At 34.9% G+C, this 23,172-nt stretch overlaps 2 protein-coding genes across 3 annotated transcripts; both read left to right on the plus strand.

Annotated features, from left to right (window-relative positions):
• LOC109228965 (endoglucanase 2-like) lies at window positions 5,013-8,096 on the plus strand. Its single transcript, XM_019394242.1, has 6 exons — window positions 5,013-5,487; window positions 5,576-5,859; window positions 5,946-6,380; window positions 6,664-6,814; window positions 6,912-7,078; window positions 7,206-8,096. Exons 1-6 carry the CDS (start codon window positions 5,280-5,282, stop codon window positions 7,542-7,544), a joined length of 1,584 nt encoding a protein of 527 aa, XP_019249787.1. The 5' UTR covers window positions 5,013-5,279; the 3' UTR covers window positions 7,545-8,096.
• LOC109228966 lies at window positions 8,628-15,218 on the plus strand. Of its 2 annotated transcripts, none has more exons than XM_019394244.1 (3): window positions 8,628-8,957; window positions 10,060-10,953; window positions 14,742-15,218. In XM_019394244.1, exons 2-3 carry the CDS (start codon window positions 10,094-10,096, stop codon window positions 14,914-14,916), a joined length of 1,035 nt encoding a protein of 344 aa, XP_019249789.1. In that variant the 5' UTR covers window positions 8,628-8,957; window positions 10,060-10,093; the 3' UTR covers window positions 14,917-15,218. The 2 variants fall into 2 exon arrangements, with proteins under 2 accessions (XP_019249789.1, XP_019249788.1); XM_019394243.1 differs by having other exon boundaries at window positions 8,628-8,814.

Genomic DNA, 23,172 nt, shown 5'->3' on the forward strand with positions numbered 1-23,172 from the left:
CGCCAATATGATGCTCCTCACTTGCTTGTCCTTAAGGACAGGGTTAAGCATGGCGATGCCATAGATGTGACAATTGGTGATGATAGGGTATTGGGGATGTAGGCCGGATATGCGTGCCCAAGTGTGATTGACTTCGGTGGTTCATGGGATCAGTTTCTACCGCTCGCAGAGTTTGCTTATAACAACAGTTATCAGTCGAGTATTCAGATGACTCCATATGAGGCTTTGTACGGGAGGCGGTGTAGATCTCTGGTCGATTGGTTTGAGCCGGGTGAGGCTAAGCTATTGGGTACAGACTTGGTGCAGGATGCTTTAGACAAGGTGAAGGTGATTCAGGAGAGGCTTCGTACAGCGCAGTCGAGACAAAAGAGTTATGCTGACAGGAAGGTTCGGGATGTGTCCTACATGGTTGGTGAGAACGTTCTGTTGAAGGTTTCGCCCATGAAGGGTGTTATGAGATTTGGGAAGAAAGGTAAATTGAGTCCTCGGTTCATTGGGCCTTTTGAGATACTTGGAAGGATTGGGGAGGTGACTTATGAGCTTGCTTTGCCACCCAACTTGTCGAGTGTGCATCCTGTATTTCATGTTTCTATGCTCCGGAAGTATATTGGGGATCCGTCTCATGTTCAGGATTTCAGCACGGTTCAGTTGGATTGTGATTTGACTTATGATGTGGAGCCAGTGGCAATTTTGGAGCGTCAGGTTTGAAAGTTGAGGTCAAAGGATATAGCTTCAGTGAAAGTGCAGTGGAGAGGTCAGCCCGTGGAGGAGGCTACCTGGGAGACCGAGCGGGAGATGCGGAGTAGATATCCTCACCTATTTGAGGCTTCAGGTATGTTTCTTGACCCGTTCGAGGACGAACGTTTGTTTAAGAGGGGGAGGATGTAACGACCCGGCCGGTCATTTCATGTGTTACCGCTCTGTTTTCCCCATTCCTGTTTCTTATTGTCTTTTTTAGCTATTATGTGCTATCGGGTTGGTTGGCTCGGGTTCGGAGAGGTTTTGGTAAGGTTTGAGACACTTAGTCTCTTTTGAGTAAGCTTAAGTTGGAAAAGTCAACAGGATGTTGACTTATGTGGAAAAGGGATCGGATGTGAATTCCGATGATTCGGATAGCTTCGGGAGATGATTTGGGACTTAGGAGCGTGATCAGAATGTCTTTTAGAGATCCGTAGTAGATTAAGGCTTGAATTGGCGAAATTGGAATTTTGGCGTTTTCCGGTTGTTAGGTGAGATTTTGATAAAGTGGTCGGAATGGAATTCCGGGAGTTGCAGTAGGTCCAGTGTGTCATTTGGGATGTGTGTGCTAAATTTCAGAACATTCGGACGTGGTTTGATAGACTTTTTGATCAAAAGCGAAATTCGGAAGATTTTTGGAACCTTAGGCTTGAATCCGATGTTATTTGGTTGATTCGATGTTGTTTGAGGTATTTTGAAGATTGGAATAAGTTTGGATAGTGGTATATGACTTGTTCGTGCTATTGGTTGAGGTCCCGGGGGCCTCGGGGTGATTTCGGGAGGTTACCGGGAGATTTTGAGTTGGGTTTGGCAGCTGAAGTTCTCTATTGCTGTCATAACCGCACCTGCGGCTAGGGGACTGCAGGTGCGGGCTCGCAGAAGCACCCAGAGGGTCGCAGATGCGGAATTGGCCATGGGGAGCTGGAATCGCAGAAGTGGCTATTGGAGCGCACCTGCGATAGCGCAGGTGCAGGTGTTTGATCACAGGTGCGGAATTGGGATTTTAAGTGAAAATCACAGATGCGGTGTTTTGGCCACAAATGCGGCACCGCAGGTGCGGTATAGGGACCGTAGGTGCGAGAAGCCTGGGTAAGAAAGTATATATTTCATCCTTCGCGATTTTCAGCCTTTCTTCACCATTTTTAAATCGATTTTAGAGCTTTATGTGGGATTTTGAAGAGGGAATTCAAGGGAACTTCATTGAGGTAAGATTTTTGAACATAAAACTCGTTCCTACGGTGTTATTTCATTGATTAGGCATGAAATTTATGGAAATTTGTGGGTAAATATTGAAGAACTAGGGCTTATAATTGGAGACCTAAAATTAGGGATTTGAGGGGTCATTCGTGGTTGGATTTTGGTAAATTTGATATGCATGAACTCGTGGGAAGATAAGGATTCCATTGATGTTAATTTGTCGGATTCCGAGACGTGGGCCCGGGGATCAGGTTTGGTTAATTTCGGGATTTGTGTTGTAATTTGATTAATTTCGTATGGGCTTCACTCCTTTAGCATATATTGATGGTGATGAACTGATTTTGGATAGATTCGACGCGTGTTGATGCCGATTCGAGAGGCAAAGGCATCGCGGGCTAGAGTTTGGATCGGATTGAGGTAAGTAATGATTGTAAATGTTGTCCTGAGGGTATGAAACCCCGAATTTCACTTTGTTGTGCTATTTGGAGGTGACGCACATGCTAGGTGACGAGCGTGGGGTTGTGCACCGTTGGGGATTGTGACTTGGTCCGTCCCGTGCGACTATTAAATCGCGTATTTTACTTGGAAACTATTTGATATTGTTATATTTTGAAAAATATTATTGTGTTTGGGGCTAAACGCCGTGTCTGGGCCTTGTGCCGATTGTTTGGACCCTTAGGGGCTTTTACTACTATTTTTCCTCACTGTTTTGGTTTAAATATTTACACTCAGTCATGCTATGTTCTTTCTATTTTCATAACTCGATTTTATTCACTCCTTTTGATTTCATAAATGATTTTGAGCCTAGTACTTGTTTTACTATCAGCCCGAGGGGCTTGAGTGAGATCTGATTGAGTGAGGCCGAGGGCCTATGTTGTGAGGATATTGTGATATATTGTGAGGACGAGGGCCTGATTATGCCACGAGTTGGCTTGTTGTTATAAGGCCGAGAGCCTGATTTGTTATGCCACGAGGTGGCTTGTGATAGCGCTTGGGCTGTAAGGAGCCCCTCTAGGAGTCTGTACACCCCCAGTGAGCGCGGTACCCAGTGTGAGATGTGATATTGTCACGATCCAAAATCCACTAAGGGTCGTGATGGCGCCGAACACCACCGTCAGGCAAGCCAACCAAATTACTTATTTAAATTCTCGTTTTAATACTCTTGAAATCTATGATTTTCCTCCATTTTTATAAGTAAAAAGATAATTGCTTCAATTCAAATTAAATGATAAACAATTGATACAAAGTACTTCAAAACCATCCCAGAACCCGGTGTCACAAGTGCATGAGCAATTTCTAAGAAAAAAACCGAATAAAGTACAACACCTGTCCGGAATACAATTGGACAGAAAATAAATACAATATACTGGAAGGGACAATACTAGCTGCGGGGCGCCTCGAGTAATGCAACTCACCTAGTCCCAGTATCATCCATGCTGCTACGCCCAGTAGGCCACTAGTAGTACAAGTGCCTGTGCAACAAAAGTGCACAGAAGTGTAGTATGAGTACATAAACAACGTGTACTCAGTAAGTATCCCGCCTAATCTCGAAGAAGTAGAGACGAGATGGCAACTTCGACACTTACTAAAGGTCCAGTAATAATATTATAAATGCGATGACTCACAGATCCATTAAGAACCACAGTAAAATTCACATGAGTCACTAAACAGGTGAAAGTTCCTTTTTAATTAAAATCTCCGGATTCATAATCCATTAATTGATAATTATCTCAAGTCGGGGAAAGAAGGTATTAGTATCAACAACTTTCTANTTTCTATAACTTCGATTTTTATCTACTCCTTTTTGATTTCATAATGATTTTGAGCCTAGTACTTGTTTTACTATCAGCCCGAGGGGCTTGAGTGAGATCTGATTGAGTGAGGCCGAGGGCCTATGTTGTGAGGATATTGTGATATATTGTGAGGCCGAGGGCCTGATGGATCTATGCCACGAGTTAGCTTGTTGTTATAAGGCCGAGAGCCCGATTTGTTATGCCGCGAGGTGGCTTGTGATAGCGCTTGGGCTGTAAGGAGCCCCTCCCGGAGTCTGTACACCCCCAATGAGCGCGGGTACCCAGTGTGAGATGTGATATTGCTCGAGGGGCGGTTGTTGTTCATGTTATTTCCCGAGGGGCTGATACAAGTGATGGTGAGATAGCCCGAGGGGCTGGTTCTGTTGGTATTTTGCCCGAGGGGCTGATTTATGTCTCTATCGTTTTCTTCCTGTTTTCATCACTCATTTGAACTACTGGAAGATGTTTTAAAGAGGTTTTCACTAAACTAAGGTGTTTTTATGAGCTTTTACTGTTTTATTGCATTGTCTGGTTTATACTGCTTTGCTGTAGTATTATGCTGTGTTTTACGTGTTTTCTTATCTCTCAACTGCCTTTACTTTTATTACTTACTGAGTTGGCGTACTCACATTACTCCCTGCACCCTGTGTGCAGATTCAGGAGTCTCAGGTCACGCTAGCGAGGGCTGATTTGCTTTCCAGCAGGCTTGTTCGGAGTTGACTAGGTAGCTGCTCGGCGTTCGCAACCCAGTGCTTCTCCTTCCTATCTTTATTTCACTTGTTCTAGCTTTGTATTAGACTATGTTGTCTTTTCATACTCGTAGACGGAGATGCTCATGACTGGTGACACCCCGATGTCGGGCTGTGTTTGTTTCCGCACTGTTCTATTCTACTCTTTATTTTGGGATTTACAGCTTATTAATGACTTAAAAATGAATGATTATAACTGCTTAGTAGTCTTGGGGGTTTGTGTCGGCTGGCCTTGTTTTACGATAGGCGCCATCACGAGCGGGTCCGGTTTAGGGTCGTGACACTCTTATATATTGGTGGCATACGTTGGAAAGAGGAATAAGCATCATGATTCTCGTTAAAAATACTTCCAAATACTTCTAAAAAGATGTTCGTTGAAGTAGAGAAATCAAGGATCAGATTGTTGGCATCATTCATTGCTGACTTTTCACCAGCTTCTCAATAAAGTATTGGGTTTCGACAATTACGTACGTACGTGTCTCACATCTTTTATCATTTAAGATATCATCACTCTTCACAATATATAAAGGAAAAAGACAAATCTCAAATATGCCGGTTTCACCTTCATCTCCTGTATTATGGTGATTGTCCAGATACCCAAATAGCATATATAATGTGGCTTCACTGGGAGTACAATTTAACTAATTATCATGATCTAGTCTCTCAGTTTAATTTGCATTTTCATCATTCGGCATGCTGGAAAAAGTCGTTCCTTTTAATATATGTGTTCCTTCAATTCAAAGAATGGAGGGTACCGTCTGATTTTATTCTGAAATATTTTGGTGAAGAGAACTGAAACTGAATGGAAAAGGAACCACCCAAGGATAAAAGATGGTTTTGGCGAGGGCTGGTCCTTTTTTCTTTTGTAGCACTTGTTATTGCTGCGGTTTTATTCAGTTTCAGCAAATATTTTCATCGTTCTGATTCTTCAAAGGCTGATACCCACCAAGTTGTTGACAAATATGCAAATGCTCTTATCATTGCTATGCAATTCTTTGACGTTCAGAAGTGTAAGACTATATATATTCACATTGGTCGCTTAATTAGTCCTAAGTTTAATGCTTATTTTGGTTTTGATATTTGAATTATTGACTGCAGCTGGAAAATTGGTGAATAATAAGATTGCTTGGAGAGGAGATTCAGCTATGGGAGATGGAAGCGAAGCGAATTTGGATTTAACTAAAGGAATGTTTGATGCTGGAGATCATGTGAAGTTTGGATTTCCAATGGCATTCACTGCAACTGTTTTATCATGGTCCATTTTGGAGTATGGCAATAACATGAAGTTGGTGAATGAGCTGGAAAATGCCCAAGAATCCCTCAAGTGGATCACTGATTTCCTTATTAATGCCCATCCTTCTGATAATGTCCTCTATATTCAGGTAAATTTAATTCCCTTTGATAATTACAAACTATTTTCAGTGATAAAACTTACTGAAGTATCTTTCTGTGTTTTTCTACAAGAAAGGTGGGTGACCCAAAGCTGGATCACACTTGCTGGGAAAGACCTGAGGTTATGACAGGGAAAAGGCCTCTCACACAAGTGAACGCGACGTATCCAGGGACAGATGTTGCAGCTGAAACTGCAGCAGCAATGGCAGCTGCATCTTTGGTGTTCAAGTCAATTGACTCTGCCTACTCAAAGACTCTGCTTAAGCATGCCCGGCAGTTATTCACGTTTGCTGATACTTATAGAGGTTTATACAGTATCAGTATACCCGGAGTGCAAGAATTTTATAATTCTACTGGATTTGGGGATGAACTCTTGTGGGCAGCTGCCTGGCTTTATCATGCTACCAGAGACAAATCTTACCTTAGATACGTCGCTACAAATGGCGATGTGTTTGCTAATTGGGGAAATTCGTCTTGGTTTTCTTGGGAAAATAAGTTGGCCGGAGTTCAGGTATTGTACACATAAATCTGTTTGCATCATTAACATGAAGCTGGAAAAATACTATACTTGGAATTTGGAAACACTATGAAGAACACGAAATCTTGCTTCTGTTTTGAACTGCATCCTTAGCTTTGTTAAAATAGGTTAAGGCCCATAATTTGGTGAAGCATGTGCCATTATTCTCATAAGTAATGTTCATAAACAAGAAATGACTAATGGCTTGTTTTTTTTATTCTCGAGAAGAAAGAATACTCCAGCTAACAGCTATGCAGATTTTTTACCTTTGATTCAGGTCCTATTATCAAGGGTCAATTTCTTTGGTACAGAGGAAGATATTTCAACTGAGGAAAGTCTTTCGCTCCAGTTGTACAGACAAACTGCTGAGACCTTTTTGTGTGGACTGCTACCTGAATCCCCAACGGCAACATCTCAAAGAACACCAGGTATTATGATCCTGTCAGCAAGTCATTGTATCATTATGGTCTTTTTCCTTTTAGAAAGAAAGGTAGGTGCAATAAAACTAGTATAATTTTGTTGCAGATGGCCTAGTATGGGTTAACCAGTGGAATCCATTGCAGTATTCTGTGGCCTCTTCATTTTTGGCAGTTGTTTACAGTGATTACATGCTTAGCTCCCAAACATCAAATTTATATTGCAGTGGGGAGCTCTATGAGCCAACAGAATTGCGCAACTTTGCAGTTTCACAGGCATGTATTTGCTTATTTCAAGGTTCAATTTTCGTAATATAAAATGGCACGGCCAGTTGAACATGTCATTTTTTTCAGATGCATTATATGTCAAGTCCATTAAACATCTGTCTTTATTTGTTTCCAGTTGGACTATATATTGGGAAACAATCCGACGGAAATGAGCTACCTTGTTGGTTATGGAAGTAGATATCCTCAGCAAGTTCACCACAGGGGTGCTTCAATTCCAGTAGATGATAATTCTAATTGCAGTGATGGCTTCAAATGGCTTCATACAAGAGAACCTAATCCAAATGTTGCAGTGGGAGCTCTTGTTGGAGGACCATCCCTTAGTGATACATATATGGACTTTCGGAACAACATTTCCCAAAGTGAAACCACCACTTACAACAGTGCCCTTATTGTTGGACTCATCTCAGGCCTGATCACCTCTTCATCACAAGTAGAGTCCTTTGTGAAAAACTGAAACATAAACTCCAGCACTGTGTTTTCCTTGTTAGGTCAGTGAAAACCGCACATGGTTCACCATACAAGTAATAACGCTACAACTTAAGCGCAACTACAACTGCCGCCAGTTCCAAACGCCCTGCCTTAACCTGTCCTTACTGCGATTCTTCACCTAGTCAATCAGATAGATATGTCCCTATGAGCGACTCCTCTGAGAAATGAAAGGAGTAGCCAATATGTAAATTTGTAGTAATATTTTTCAACCATAGAATGACACCCTTTAGTCGTAAGGAATTTTATGCAAGGTCCGGCTCTTTCCTCGATCCTCGCATAGCGTAAGCTTAATGCACCAGGCTGTCTTTTTTTTTTTTCCTTGCATATGCCCATGTCATCACTGCCATGTGTATCTATGAGTTGGGCATTTTCTGATCCCAAGTGTCCTTTCGTTGGGTGTTCCTATGTATATGAAGAAAAAAGAATAAGCTCATAGTATTTGAAGTAGGTACTATATATGAAACGCGTGTAACGTAAGGTTTTTATCACAATTTATATTATTAAAAAGAAATATGGATTTTTGATACATGGTCACAGGTGACATATCTATCATATACATGACAAGTCATATCCTCAGCTAATTTTTAATATTAATCTTCATAGTGATTGGGAAAAAACAATCAATAAACTACTTAAATTAGGTAAATATGATGTCTATATATGGAGACACGTCATAGTTGATGTCACAATTCAAATGACATTACAACGAGCTAAAATTCTACTGACCTAATTAAATTTTATTATGTATAATTATATCAATTATCTATATCTCAATTTTTAGACTTATCGTACTTAGTGAATTCATGACTATCTCTGTATTTGTTCAATCTACTTGATCCCCCAACTATCAACGGGTATGAATTCCTTATCTATATTTTAGTATCTACAATTATCATAGTGTGTCATAAATATGAGTTGGTATATATAAAAGTTCAAGTAGGACATGATCACATGACACACTATCTCGAGCAATTTTATTTCATTTATCCTCTAAATCCATTTTGGTGGTTTTATCATAATATAATGGACTAAAATAAAAGACTCAAAGGTCCCCACTGTATAATAATTTGTGTAAAAAATCTTAAAGGAAACTGGAAAAGGAAAAGGCAGAGACAACAAAAGCAAGAAAATGTGTGAGAGAGCTTAATCATCAACATTCAACATAATCACCTGCCAATTTGTCTCCTGTTCATAGCCTCAATTGAATCTCCCAAAATTTTCTCTCAATTTGCGAGGTGCCTCTTTCTCTATTCCTTGAATTTTTTCCGCAAAAAGTGTACTTTTTTGGTTTTGATCGCGTCTCTTTTCATTGCAATTCCTTTGAATGTTGATCGGAATTTGATGGGTATCGGTAGGAAGGGTTAATCCTACGATAATGGTATAATTTATGTGATAATTTTGTCCCTTTCTTTGTCTGAAATTCTAATTCTCTTCATGAGTGTTTTTTTTTGGGGGTGGGGTGGGTGGGTGGGTGGGGGGGGACTGATACTGGGATTCCTCTTTCTTGGATTTTTATGATTTTGATTGATGAAACCATTTTTACAGTTGGATTTTGGACTTATAAGGATGTACCCGGTTGACTGATATCTTCACTCCCTGCCAAATTATTTTTGTATGTGCTTTCCTTTCTTAGGCGTGCGAATGGCACAGTTTGCCACGAATTTGTATGAATTTATGGTGTTCTTTATATACTTTATCAGGAAATGCTGTCTTTACGGGAAGTGAAATTAGGCTGCTTAAAGTTTGGATGCCAAAGGAAATTCTAACAACAACTGTTTACATAGACATAAGCAGATTGCTTAAATTTGACGAGTTCAATCTATAGGTTCTTATTACTGATCCGATTACACCTTAGAACTTTTGGGTTCAAATTTAATATTTTTAAATTTTTAATGATTTTTCACATGTATATTTATGCTCCATGCTCCATCTAGACCGTACATAGGGCAATATCTTCTTATGTTTCTTGATTTCTGTTTGCATTTAAAAGTATTCTGCCTTGTTAAGGTTTTTGTGCAAGTGTTCCACCACAACAACTTCTACACCTTAATCCCAAGCTAGTTGGTAGGCTATATGAGTCCTCAATATCCATTTCGTCCAGTACTCCAGTTGGACCTCTTCCATTTGATACTTAATAATATTTTGAGATGCATTTTGTATTTTCTAGACTAAATTGCTAGTGCATTCCGAAGAAAATGTGATGCAATTATTATGCTTTATCCTGTGAATGTCATGGGAATTCCTCAACAAGTGTTAACGGAGTTTAGTTTAGCCTTTTTATCTGAATATTCAGCTTAATGCATGAAAGTTATTAAAATCACCATGGAAGGATCTTTATTTTTGATCTGAAAGTTCAAGAACTGCATGGTGGTGATTAGAGTTAAAGTTTTTATATGATTCTCATGTGGTTCATTGTGATTTGACCAACTTTCTTCTACTACTTATTACTCCCAAATGTTCCTAAACTTTTATTTTCATAGGTTCCTGAGCTTACATCACTGACCTGATAAGGTGATGGCGGGTGAGGAAGATATTGATCTCTCAGCTTTAAAATCCCAATTGGCTCAAACAGACGTTACTTGGAAGCTAGAGATGGAGAAAAGTCAGTCCCAAGTGGATGCTTTGCAAGCAAAACTGTTGGAGGTAAAAGCTTGTATTCAAGGATCAGAGGAAGATACAAAGAGAGAGTTAGATGCTCTATGGCATAGAGTCAGAACTGCTACAACATTGATGACGTACTTGAAAGCTAAAGCCAGAGTCATGGCTGTTCCAGATTTGGCCAATTCCTCATGCGGTATCAAAGAACTAGATGGAGTAGGCCTTGTAGATAAAAATGGAATACCATTATCTGGTTGGTCTAGGGATGTAGATCTCTCGTCTTTTGATGATGCTGATGATGAAACATGGATTAGACTTTCGAGTAAGCATGGTCACCTTGCTGAACAAGAAGGATCTTATATGAGTGAACTACTCAGAAGTGTACAGTTGGTTACAGATGTTATGGAAAGTCTTGTAAAGAGGGTTATAATGGCGGAATCTGAAACTGCTATAGAGAAAGAGAAGGTAACGGTAGGTGAAGAAGAGATTAAGAGGAAGGCGCTCCAGATCGAAAACATGTCTGTTAAGTTAGAGGAAATGGAAAGATTTGCTCTGGGTACAAATCTTATCCTGACTGAGATGCGACAGAGAGTTGAAGATTTGGTTGAAGAAACTTCTAGACAGAGGCAGAGAGCTGCAGAAAATGAGCAGGAGCTTTGTCGTGTTAAGAGAGACTTTGAGTCTCTGAAATCCTATGTCAGTAGTCTCATTAGTGTGAGAGAAACACTTCTATCATCAGAAAAGCAATTCCAGACGATTGAAAGGCTTTTTGAGCGGTAAGTATTCCCCTTTCGTCAAAAGAAATTTTCATAACCATAACATGCTGGCAGACCTATTTCCTTCTTTCCTGGCTATGCAGTTTGTCTGTGATGCATGAAGTTTATAGTTAAATATATCGTTTTTCTCTCACTTATGTACCACTGCATCTTAATACTTGCCATGCAGCTTGCTATAATAACTGGAATACAAATGTCAAAGCACAACTTCTTCCTGTGTGTTCAATAACACTTGCCTTGCAGCTTGTTTATAATAATTGAAATACAAATGCACAATCGTAAATTCACTGCATATTATATGTGTGTCATTTGGTTAGAAGATGCTTTGATAGCTCCATCAATTGCTACCTCATTTCTCTAGTTTGCTTGTTGGTCCCTTTTCGTTTATAAATGTTACTTTCCAGAGTAATTTTTTTCCTTGTTTTCACCTTTAGATATTTATTTACTTGAAGGGAATGCAAGCATGAACGCTCATTTGTTCTAACTAAGTGCTTTAAACATTTTCCCTTCGAGTGTGGTTGATTTAGATCATCAATACCATAATGGACTCTTGGACATGCTTAGTGCTATAACATCCCTTTTAATCTATCGGGCTATTATAAGATCTTGTACTGATCCAGGGCTGTCATAGCTTCTCCTTCTCTATTATTTTCAAGGCTTGGGGTGGGATGGGGGAATATTTGAAACTTAACAGTGTTGGTCATTGTTCAATGCAAAGGGCTAGGAGCCTGGGACTGTATGAAATTAACAATTTTGGGCATTATTCACATGACGTTATCAGGGATAGTTGAAAATAAAGAGAAATAAAAAAGTCCAAATTGCTGCTTATGGAGTTATTTTACTTTATTTTGAAATGTGCTTTGTTGCACTAGGTAACTCCCAGATGCAAGACAGATATACCATCCGAAATATTGAGAAGTGATTGGAAAGCTTGATTACCGCTCAAGCTTGGTTGAGAATGTATACCAGTTACTAGTTTACAATATGGTAAGATACAGATTCTAGGGAATAAAACATCTCCTAATATATGGCTGATGTCATATGGTCTTAGGCAATCCTCACCTCATGAGCTAGCGTTGGAGGTTGAGTTGGGCCCAAGGTGTGTTTTCTTTACGTGAGTTTTTGTGAGAACTTGCTTCATAAAAAAAATTATTTGTGAGAAGTTCGATCAATCAGCCGAAGGAGCAGAGCTTAGAATCTTTACTCTATGTAAAGTACACCTATTTTAAGGGTGTACGGGGGCCAAAAAACACAAAATTAAAAGGGTTTCTCTATTTTTCATAAAATACTGGTAACAACTAAATTTCATTGGGGTTTTTTATAAATTTTTGTTTTTGGATATTTGTGCCGAGAGTTGCAGAATGGCACCCCAATAACCATCTTGCCCAGTCCTGGATATATTGTGTGACAGAGCAGCTTGTCAAAGGCTTTTTTCCTTACATATCAGTCCAGAAACTAAAGAATCACAAAGTATAAACAGTTTGATGATGCCAGAATGAAATAGTTGAGAATAATTAGTTTTATAGGGGTGGCCACAAAATAAGAAAGACGGCTTTACTGCTAGTTTGTAACTCCTCTAGGTTAATCCAATATTAGGCAATAGTGGGTAGTCAACTTCATCATTTAAGAAAGTTTGGCAAATGGTTTTTGGTGAATCAATTATTGATTGCGAAATGTGAAGACTGAAACCTGGATTAACGAAAAAATTGAAATCACAAACTTCAAGATGGCTGAGATCTACGTATTAAATCCTAGTTCTCTCAATCTTTTATTAGTAAAAGAAGTTGTATTCTCTATCTTATGACATAATGTTGAATAATCGTTTTTTTTTTTTTTTGAATTTTTTTCTTTTGAGAATAAAGTTGAATAATCTTTTTCTCATTGGTAATATTTTTGAAATCTAGAACTTTTAAAATGCATTATTTTAAAATGATAGCGTCATTCGCACTCTCTTTATCTAATAAAATTGACATTTTAGTGTTGAGCAATACTGATTTTATAAAAATCCATTTATTGTTTTAGTTGTAACTTAATTGGTAAAATCATCTGCTTAAAGATATAGGAGAAGTTATACAATGACCCGGACATGTTGAATTATCAAAGTAGCACCCCTTCACAGAAGAATGGTAGATGTTATCTTCAACAGATTTCAGTCTTTCCTTATGATATGTTGAATGTCTAACACAAATCTAGACTTCTAAATTCTTACATGTGATGTTAATACTTAATTATGCAAGATTTCTCCCTTTTTCCGCCCCTTCGAGCTGCTTGCTAAAATTAAAGTCTGAAGTCTTTAGCTTGAAATTTGAGTTACTGAAGTTCAAGTACTGAACTGTCAACTTTGTGCCTGCCTGAATTATGTATAGATATATCATGAATACAAACTGAAGTGATCCTCTTTAACATTTATTAATTTGAAGCTGAAATATGATGATCTCTTCATTATGGAATATGTTTTACTTCTTTAAAAAAAATTGTGTGTAGCAAAACTAAATTCCAATCTTCAAATTACAGGTTTTCCCTTTAATTATTAGTTTTGTTTTCTTCCATTTTGTGTAACAAAACTACCTTATTTTACTGAAGTTCTGTATGCAGATCTCCATCACTTTAATAAATATTAGCTTTATATAAAAAATTTAGTTTTTTTAATTGCTATATTACATGTAATCCTTTCATGTCACTGAAACCCTAGTAAACAACATTAAGAAAAACAACAAATAAGAAAAAATAAGAAAAGAAAATTATTTTTCTCTTCCCTTTTGAGCTTATCTTTCGTTCTTTTTTCTTTAATTTCATGATATTTGTTTAATTTATTTTGTTTTTGTTTATATTTTTTAGTATGCAAATATTATTTTAACAAAGTGAATTGAAGAATGATAAGATTAGATTCATGATTTACCATTATTTGAAAAAAAAAGGATTAGATTCATGAATTAATAATACTTGTCAAAAAGATAGACGATCTAATTACCAGTAATTTAGATGATATAGTTTTGCAGACTACTAAAACTTTGATGCAAAAGAGAAATTTTTGTACACTTCTAGGTTAAATTACTGTTGTACACAAGGTCTGAAAGAAGGGAGTTTGAAATTATGAGTTTTTGTTACAAGTTGGAAACCCAAGAAAGGTATGCATAATTTTCTCAAAACTTTAAATGGTGGAAGGTCAGAAATGATGTTTTAAGCAACCATCTTCTGTATGTTAATAAAATATTCATTTTACAGAATATGAGAATATCGTGGAGAATTATGGCCTCAAAGAGTGACATTGTTTAGGCTCAAAATGATTTACTTATTGCCTATTTGCACCACGATCCTGTATTTCATTACTCTCTTAGCATCTTAAAGTAGTTGGTAGCTGTATGACCAAGTAACATAGTAATAGTACAGAACAAAAAGAGAGCACCAACTTGGATGAAGTTTCATCTGATTGGAATCCAGAGAACATCACTTGTCCTCACTGCTATATCTATTTGAGCAAATATTAGCTTCAAACTTTGTGCTCTTACAACTAGCTTAGTGAGATTTTGTTAGGTTGGCTTTCCAAATGGTAATGAATCACGATATGTCTGAACACCTGTTTGTCATCTAATTAGCACATGAAGATAGAATTCTGACCACCATAAGAGTGGTTAATATTTATTGGTTGATGTATCCATCCTCGTCAAAATATGACTGCAAAATTTGTTATTTCCCAATCGGCACGAAATGTTGAAGCTGCTATAATTCATTTAAGTAATATTTCATCATCTGGAATTTGTGTGCTGAGTTTGTCTTATGTGAACCAGGCTGGTTGCCAAGACAACACAATTGGAGAGTGAGAAGACGCAGAAAGAGGTTGAAGTACAAAAACTGATGGAAGAAAATGTGAGGTTGACTGCTCTACTTGATAAGAAAGAGGCACAACTTTTGGCCATGAATGAACAATGCAAGGTTATGGCGCTTAGTGCTTCAAATATTTAGTTTTATGTGTTTAGACTCTTTGTTCGTTGCGGGGCTTTGTCATGTTCCTTTGTGGCCCTCCAGCTTAAAAAGTTGAATGAAACAACTGAAACCCTTCTATCCAGTAAATGCAGCTTTGAGAGGAACCTTTGTACCCCTAGTTGTCTTGTACTGCGTCATTGATGATAGCAAAATTTGTTCTAAATCTAATGAAAGGACTACCCACCCCCTTGTCTTGTACATCTATGACGAATTCTGCTTCTATTTTTCATTTCACTTTATTGAAGATAGCAGTCAGACAATGGTATTGATTGTTGTTTTTTTTCCCTTTCCTTTTTAGTAAGTGACAATTATTTTGTTGAAGCATTCGAGTGCCTAAATTAGTGATGTACCAAAGTTAAGTTTGAACTGGTGGACATGCAGAGCAAAAGAAAGAAGCACCTTGATTACTTGGTTAAAACATTTATGTTTTAAACATTTGATGATCACAGTATTGAACAGATAGAGAAGAATGATTCCAGCCAGCAATAACCTGCCGTTAACGTTCAACAAGTAGCTAAATCTTTTACGCAACATTCCATTTTGTCTTATGAAAATGGTTGTAAGTGTATCATATGGATAGCACTTTTTGAGTATGTCATATGGATTCAAGTGCAGAACTTTTGAATCAGAAATAGTGTTAATGCAACGGACAGAATACAGAATATGTCCTTCCGAGACAAAGAAGCAGTCTTTCATTTATTTTTATTTTTATTTTTAATTTGGTTATCTCCGATAAATGCAGTCAAATTGCAGAAACAGAAAAGAGAATATAATCCGTTCAGGTTGGGCTTCATCATCTCTATCCTCTGTTAAATGATTCGCTTTAGCTAGACAGTAGGAACATTTTCTTGAATAATCCAATAAGGTGTGACCGTAGTGCAAAATTAATTGAAAAGTAAGCATTTGATTCTCACCTCAAGGAGTTAAATGCCTACTCTAGATACGCGGTTTCTGTAAAAATAGCACGGACTAGTCAGTTTTCGGACCGGTAATTAAATAATAGCCAGCGTTTGCAAAGTCATTAAAAAATAGTCACTATTTTGCTGCAACACAGAAAGTTCCAGCATAATATACTGGAGATTGGTGCACCCGTGTATGAACTTATGCTGGAACTCCAACACGCGGAAAGTTCCAGCATAATATACTGGAGATTAGAGCACCCGTGTATGAACTTTCAGCATATTATGCTGGACCGCTATATTATACTGAAACTCCAGTATATTATGCTAGATTGCTAGAAGTCTAGTATATTATACTGGAACTCCAGTATATTATGCTGGGATATTTTTCGGATTTTGAACAGTTTTTTCATTCAGATTTATCTTTACATGAAAAGTGGCTAAATTCGATTACTTTTAAAACCGTAACTATTTTTAATGACCACTTGTAAATCTTACTATTTTTGAATTTCTCCCGCGATTTCTCGGTTGTGGATATATATTTTTTCATCCATTATTAATAAAGAGCAACTAGCGATATCAGTGAGAGTTTCCCATTAAAAAAAATGCAGGTTTATCTCCTAATATCCCCTTCTAATTTCCATTCATGACCCTCTTTTGTAACTAGTCTTAGGAACCGCGCTTGCGCATGTACCCATATTAATAAAAATAAATTTTTTAAAATAATATAAATGGTATATTCAAAAGATATATTTGTGATAAATAAAAATTAGCAAACATATACTTTCCAAAGATAATTCTTTCAACACACACTAATTAACTTTTTCAAAAACCAAAGTTTTCATCATCTTGTGATAAATACATTTTCTTGGCTCTTTGTAATGATGATAAGTTCTAGGACATATTACGCATGTTTATGTTACAATTATATTATTTTCTTATTAGGCAAACACGTTATTTGATATTTAATATTCTGGTTAACGTTTATATTTGTTGATAAAGTAATTTGAATAACTGAAAGATATTAAAATTGCTAGTATTTGGCCATATGAAAAATAAAAAACTGAAGAAAGAGAGAAGAATAGTCAAAAATTATTTTTTATGCCCAATACCTTGCATTTAAATTGATCTAGTATTTGGAGCCAGATGACATATTTTTGTAAGAAAGCACAAAAAAAAAATAAAAGAAAGTAATAATTTTTCAATACTGATCTACGCCAAACAACGTTGATGGCAAACCTCGAGAAGACATAATAAGCCGCCGATCTCGAGAAATTTTTCAATGTTTATGACTAGGATTTATACAAGTAAAATCACTCGATTTTAAAAATTTTAAATTTAGGCGTTCGTACATTTTTCAAATAAAGAAAATTTTAAAATTCAAAGGTTTAATTAATTATAGAATCTTAATTTTTAGAAAAATAATTAAATTACTATCCTTAAATATTAAAAAAATAATTAAATAACTATTTTATCCAGTGAGTAGTGTCCATAATCAAAGATTTAGAACTCTAATATATGTTGCACATGTATGTGTCTGTATATTTTAGAAGGATTTAGAACAAACATTAACAATACAATAATTTCTTTATAATTTAGTACAATACTGTAATTGTTGGCAGAAGGTTACTCTTCTTAGACTATCAACTACATTTACTTTATAAATTAATATACTTAATTTTAAATACCTAATAGAATAACAATGTTGATATTTAGCGTATAAAAGGATATCAACTAATAAATACGGCCTAAATCTAAAAGGAATGCAAAGTGGTCAAAACTTTGTCTAATCCGAAATATTAGGAAATTAATTTAATGACTATTTATATCTATATCTATATCTATTATTATCTATATCTATACTATATTAAAAGCACGAAGGCCCTTAGCGAAATGTCGTTCGCCTTTTTTACCCTTTAAAAATAGAGTTCACACTGGACAATATAGTAATTTTAATATTTTTCTAATATGTAGGAGTGATCATTTAATTATTTTCCTAAACTGGGATATTGGAATCAACTATAATTCTGAATATTTATTTTTTCCATATTTAGGATTCTACAAGCAATTAGAATTTTTTCTCATATAGGTTTCCTTATTTAAAGCCCATTAATATTAAAGTTGTTGTAAACTACAATATATATTTTTTTCATTCAAAACTTAGAAATTAAGAAGTTGTATTTGTACTACTTTTTTTCGTCCAATTAGCACTACTGAAAATAGGCACACATAAGCCATATATAACACAAAAGTAAAATACTCCTTATATTAGTCAAAAACTAAGAGGAACATCGAATAATTAAAAAAATTAAGGAATAATTGTAAAAACATTTTGTTAATTAAATTTTCTCTTGAAATTTTAAATGATATTACAAATTTATTTTTTCGACAAGTTTGTCTAAGTATTATGTTATTACATGTTATACGTAAAACGTAGGACTCAATTTTAAAATCGAGTTCTTAATGTTTGATTTAGTTTTTTACAATTTTTTGAGGCTATTTTCCTTCTAATGTCTTTTGTAATATGACATATTTCGGGTATTTAGATTCTTAATTAAAATCAATGGTTTAAATTTTTATCATACATTAATAATTTTTTAATATTAATAAATAAATTGAAAAGAACAATCGAATAGAAAGAAGATTGATTTATTTCATTTCTAACTGTCAATATTCAATTTAGCTAAATAAATATGCAACATAAACCATGGAATAGGTTATAGTTTGTGCATAAGATAAAAGAGTTGTAATCCTGTTTTTATCATTTTGGAAGTGCAAGTACTTTTATTTTGTACTCATGTAAAGAATTTTGTGTTATTAAATTTAATATTTAATTCCATTAAAGGGAAATTTGAACATTACATAAATGTTATTAGATTTTATCATATGAGTTTTGTTTTGTTATAAAAAAAAATAAAAATAAGAGAGGTGTGCGTAATTCTCAAACTGCAATAGAAGTTTGTGTTATAAGGAGAATCTCATAGGAAAGTTTTCGAAATTATCCCAAATTGTGATTATAGCTAAATATTAAAACTTGGGATAAGTTAATATCAAGCTTTTAATTGATGAAACAATATTTTCTTTAATATTTAAAATAAATAATTAAATTAGCTAAGTAACAAAAGAGTGCAATTTATTTTTCCCCAAATTATCATAAAAGTAAAATTATTTTCCAAATAGAAAAAACTACTAGGATATATGAAAGAATAAGAAATAGCGTAAAATCCTGTATTGTGTATTAAGAGTCAAATCAGTAAAAATGCAAACTTGAAACACTAAAAATGAAACAGTAGAAGACAAATTATATTCTATATGATTTGTCATTAGTTAGTTTTCCTTTTTTATATTTTAAACATTTCCACAGATTGAACTCCCTATATTTTTTTCAACGTATTTAGTTGTTTGCTGTAAAATATTAATTTAATATTAATCATTTTTAGATTTTAGTCAAATGTACCTTTTTTCTAAGAGCCATAAGGCAAATCTATCATGCCCAAATCTCAAAAGGACCAAGAGATTATATTTTTAAATTTGTGTTATTTGAAAAAANAATGCAAATATAACTATAAAAATGCACTAAAAATATTTAAGCACTATATTGGCATAAATAAAGAGTTTAGATGACTAAATTATCACAAAAGTATTTGAAGAATAATTATTGGATATTTTATAAATAAAAGAGAGAAAATAATTGATTTTGAAGCTCTTAAAATTATAGAAAAATTATAAAAAATGCTTATGCAGCTTATAAATGCATATGTACTATTTTTAAAATATATATCTATACTATATTAAAAGCACGAAGGCCATTAGCGAAATTTCGTTCGCCTTTTATACCCTTTAAAAATATATTTTAAATTGAATAAAATTGTAAAATCATAAAACTTACCTAATATTTAGGAGTTTGAAATCAAATAAATTTGTTCCCAATATAGTTTTGTATTGGAGATATTTTCCTAATAAGGCTGCACGAGATATTAATTAAATAAAAATGAATGCAAAAAATTAGGCAAAAAGTTTCTTTACCAACAAGGAACTCGCCGATCTGTGTAAATCTTTTGTTCTTTATTATTTGTATTTATTTATACCGGACCAATTTTGCCTCAATCCATTCATATGAACAGTTTGTTGTTCTTATGATTTTAATAATAAGTATTCCTTAGAATTTTGGCTGTCTAATTTGTTTCTTTTCTACTCTTAGAAACGACATGCTAGAAAGAATTTAAAATACTAATTATCCTTGGAAAAAATAGTAATCATTTATTAGTGATAAACATTTAATTTATTACTTGTTTGAGGAGGAAACATAACCAAGTTAAAAATGTCACTTAAAATTTAATGCTTATTCCCGTTAAATACATGAAAAATGACATTGTCTTTTGGTAAAAAAGAAATTAATATTTACTAAAAAACTTTATTACATAATTTTACTAAAAAATATGAATTAACTACGAAATTCATCTTGGATAATAGAAATTTGGATGATATGCCGTCATTAAATAGGATTAGCGATGAATTTTTATAATGTAAGTATAAAATTTGTTTGTCACTGATTCTTTTTCTTTCTATAATTAACGTCTCTAGAGTACGTAGTATCTAGACGATCATATTGATACAAAACTAAAACAAAACAAGGGGCCGGTATATATAATATATCATCACTAAGCTTTTAAATATATCTTGGTTACGTAGTTATCATGCTTAATTAGGCGATCATAGCAATTTCTGATGCATGTAAAGAAAGACATGCTACAATTGTTAGACAAATAGTTTGGAATACAAGGATGGCTTTGTCTAATTGCCACTTGAGCTCTTCTTTTGGCAAACATTTTTCAATTGACGACATCATTCACTAATTTTTTTTGGAACTCTTTGAGAATGTATATGCTTTTAAGAATGGGAGCAAAATAAGAACCTTATATAGACAAATGTAATGAGTATAAAGGATTACATAAGTCGAAAATGATTAGATAACGTAACTAACTGGAGAAAATTGGGGGAGGGGGGAAGGGGGCGTAACTAACGGGAGAAGAAAACTCTTTCAAAATAAATATATCTCTAATCCTTCTTCAAACTAAATTAGATATTATGATATGAGGAACCGGGGAAAAAAAAAGCGACTATATTGCAATTTACATAGTCAAATGTGTTGGATTTCTCCTTCTATTTTTCCAAAACTTATGGATCGATTGTTAGGCTTTTACAAGAAGAAGAAAAAATTCAGTATAATGTTAGTCGTGAAAAAAAAATGTTAGTACAAACCTATAACGATATTTAACAATAAACTTCAATTTTTAATTTCATACTCCATAAAATAAAAATAAATTACTATCAAACTGGCCTAATTATTTTTTATTTCATATCATTTGGTTAGCTCATAAGATGCAACACTAATTAATTAACCCCATAGCCAATGAACATAAGGTTAAAGGTACCGCATGGCTTTCAAGACATTAGAACTTGATAAAATATTCTGTCTCTATTATGACTGTTTTTTTTTCCCGCCATATATCGAGACGATTTACGTCTTATTTACATTATTTGATAAGTCTTTCCTCTCTGTAAATATTACTATATACCTTATATAAGTTGTGCTGAGAAATTTACTATGTGAGTGACAGAAACAACAATACTTATGCGAGACTAATTTTTTCTTAACAAGTGAATTTATATTCCTACTTACTACTTGTTATAAAAGTTAAACTAAAAAATGCAACCTTTAAATCTTTTTTTTTTCCTAATAAGATGCTTAGTTGGTGGATAATAAAAGGAAAAAAATCTCCCAAAATCGGCAACATTGGAAACTGTAATAAACCCGGCGAATATTCTTTCATATTATTATTAGGTCTACTATCTCATACATAAAAAAAATAATTTAAATTGAAAATGTTGCATTTAGAATCCAAGTATAACTTAAAGGCACGAGCAATCTATACATACGTAAAATTTAATACACCACATAAATAAATTAGATTAAGTTTTCCATTAAAAAGAATATGCACACATAAAATTAGAAAGTTGCATAAAGTCCAGGTTGAAGCTTACCTTCAGGGACGGATCTATGTAGTGTTTGTTAGTAGACTGTATTTGTAAAATAATTCTCGAAATATAAATGAATATAAACAGAAATGAACATAAACAGAAATGACATAAAACCAATTCGAGCCCATTGAATTCACAGTGTTTCCTTAAGGAATTTAATCCCCTCCTAGTACCCAAGGTTATGGATTATTTCCTCCCAGGATAGAATGAATTACACACTGGTGTAGTGGTACTTCAAACCCCAGCGTTTCAGCGAACACAAAGTTCGGTAGCAAATCACACTTACTTTTTGCTTTGTTTGATGCTAAAAGTATGCAGAAGAAGGAGAAGAAACTCAGAAAATCGTAGTGAAATTCTGAGCAGAATAGTGTTGTATTTATAGCCAGTTGGGCTGAAATCTGAAGAGGTGCAACTCTTCAGAATGGCTGTTTATGCAAAACGCCCACAGCATAAATGCCATTACATAAATGGCCATTTACTCAACAATAAAGAGGGAAAATTGAAGAGGGTAGTTACTTTTCTGTTACCAAAACAGGAAAACGGATTGGATTTAATATTAATATTTAATATTAATATTTTGTTATTAAAACAAATATTTAATCACATTTCTATTAATATTTTACTATTAACAAATAAATTTGGTCCAAAAAGTTAATCAATCAATCGATCATTTGACCAAATCCAAATCCAAATCCGAAGCCGAAGCCGTAGCCGAAGCCGAAGCCGAAGCCGAGTCGAGCGAGCAACGACGACGACGGCGCGAGGCTTGCCTTCTTCTCAACTCTTTAAGAGCTAGAAGAAGAGCAATTGCTTATATACCCATAAAAAACCTCTTCCTCTTCCAATATAGGACAATGCCCATTTGCCAAGGGGGGAAACTTAAAATTTCACTCAAAAATTTCATTTCCCTCCATTTCCCATTCACCCTCTTTTAAGTATTTAATATATTAATTAAATACATCCAAAACCCAACAATCCCCCACATGAATGGGGAATGGCTATATCACGGAAGTATGCATGAAAAACTGTGTGATTCGCAAGTAAGGATTAATTGCATCTGGATAAGTAGGTTTCCCTTTGAACTTTCCGTAGTGAACTTATGTCGGATATACTCGATCAATCGATAGATTTGATATCTTTGAACCTCGAACTTTAGTGTATACCTAGACAACCATAAGTCACACAACCAACCCTTAACCGTCTTTGATTCTCATTGTTGTGTTCGTTTCAGCCATGAATACCGCCTGGTTTCATAAGTGCGTAGAGAACTGGCCTTACAATGTTCTCCTTGAAG

The sequence above is a fragment of the Nicotiana attenuata genome, chromosome 7 (genome assembly GCF_001879085.1).
Source record: "Nicotiana attenuata strain UT chromosome 7, NIATTr2, whole genome shotgun sequence".
Classification (NCBI taxonomy): domain Eukaryota; kingdom Viridiplantae; phylum Streptophyta; class Magnoliopsida; order Solanales; family Solanaceae; genus Nicotiana; species Nicotiana attenuata.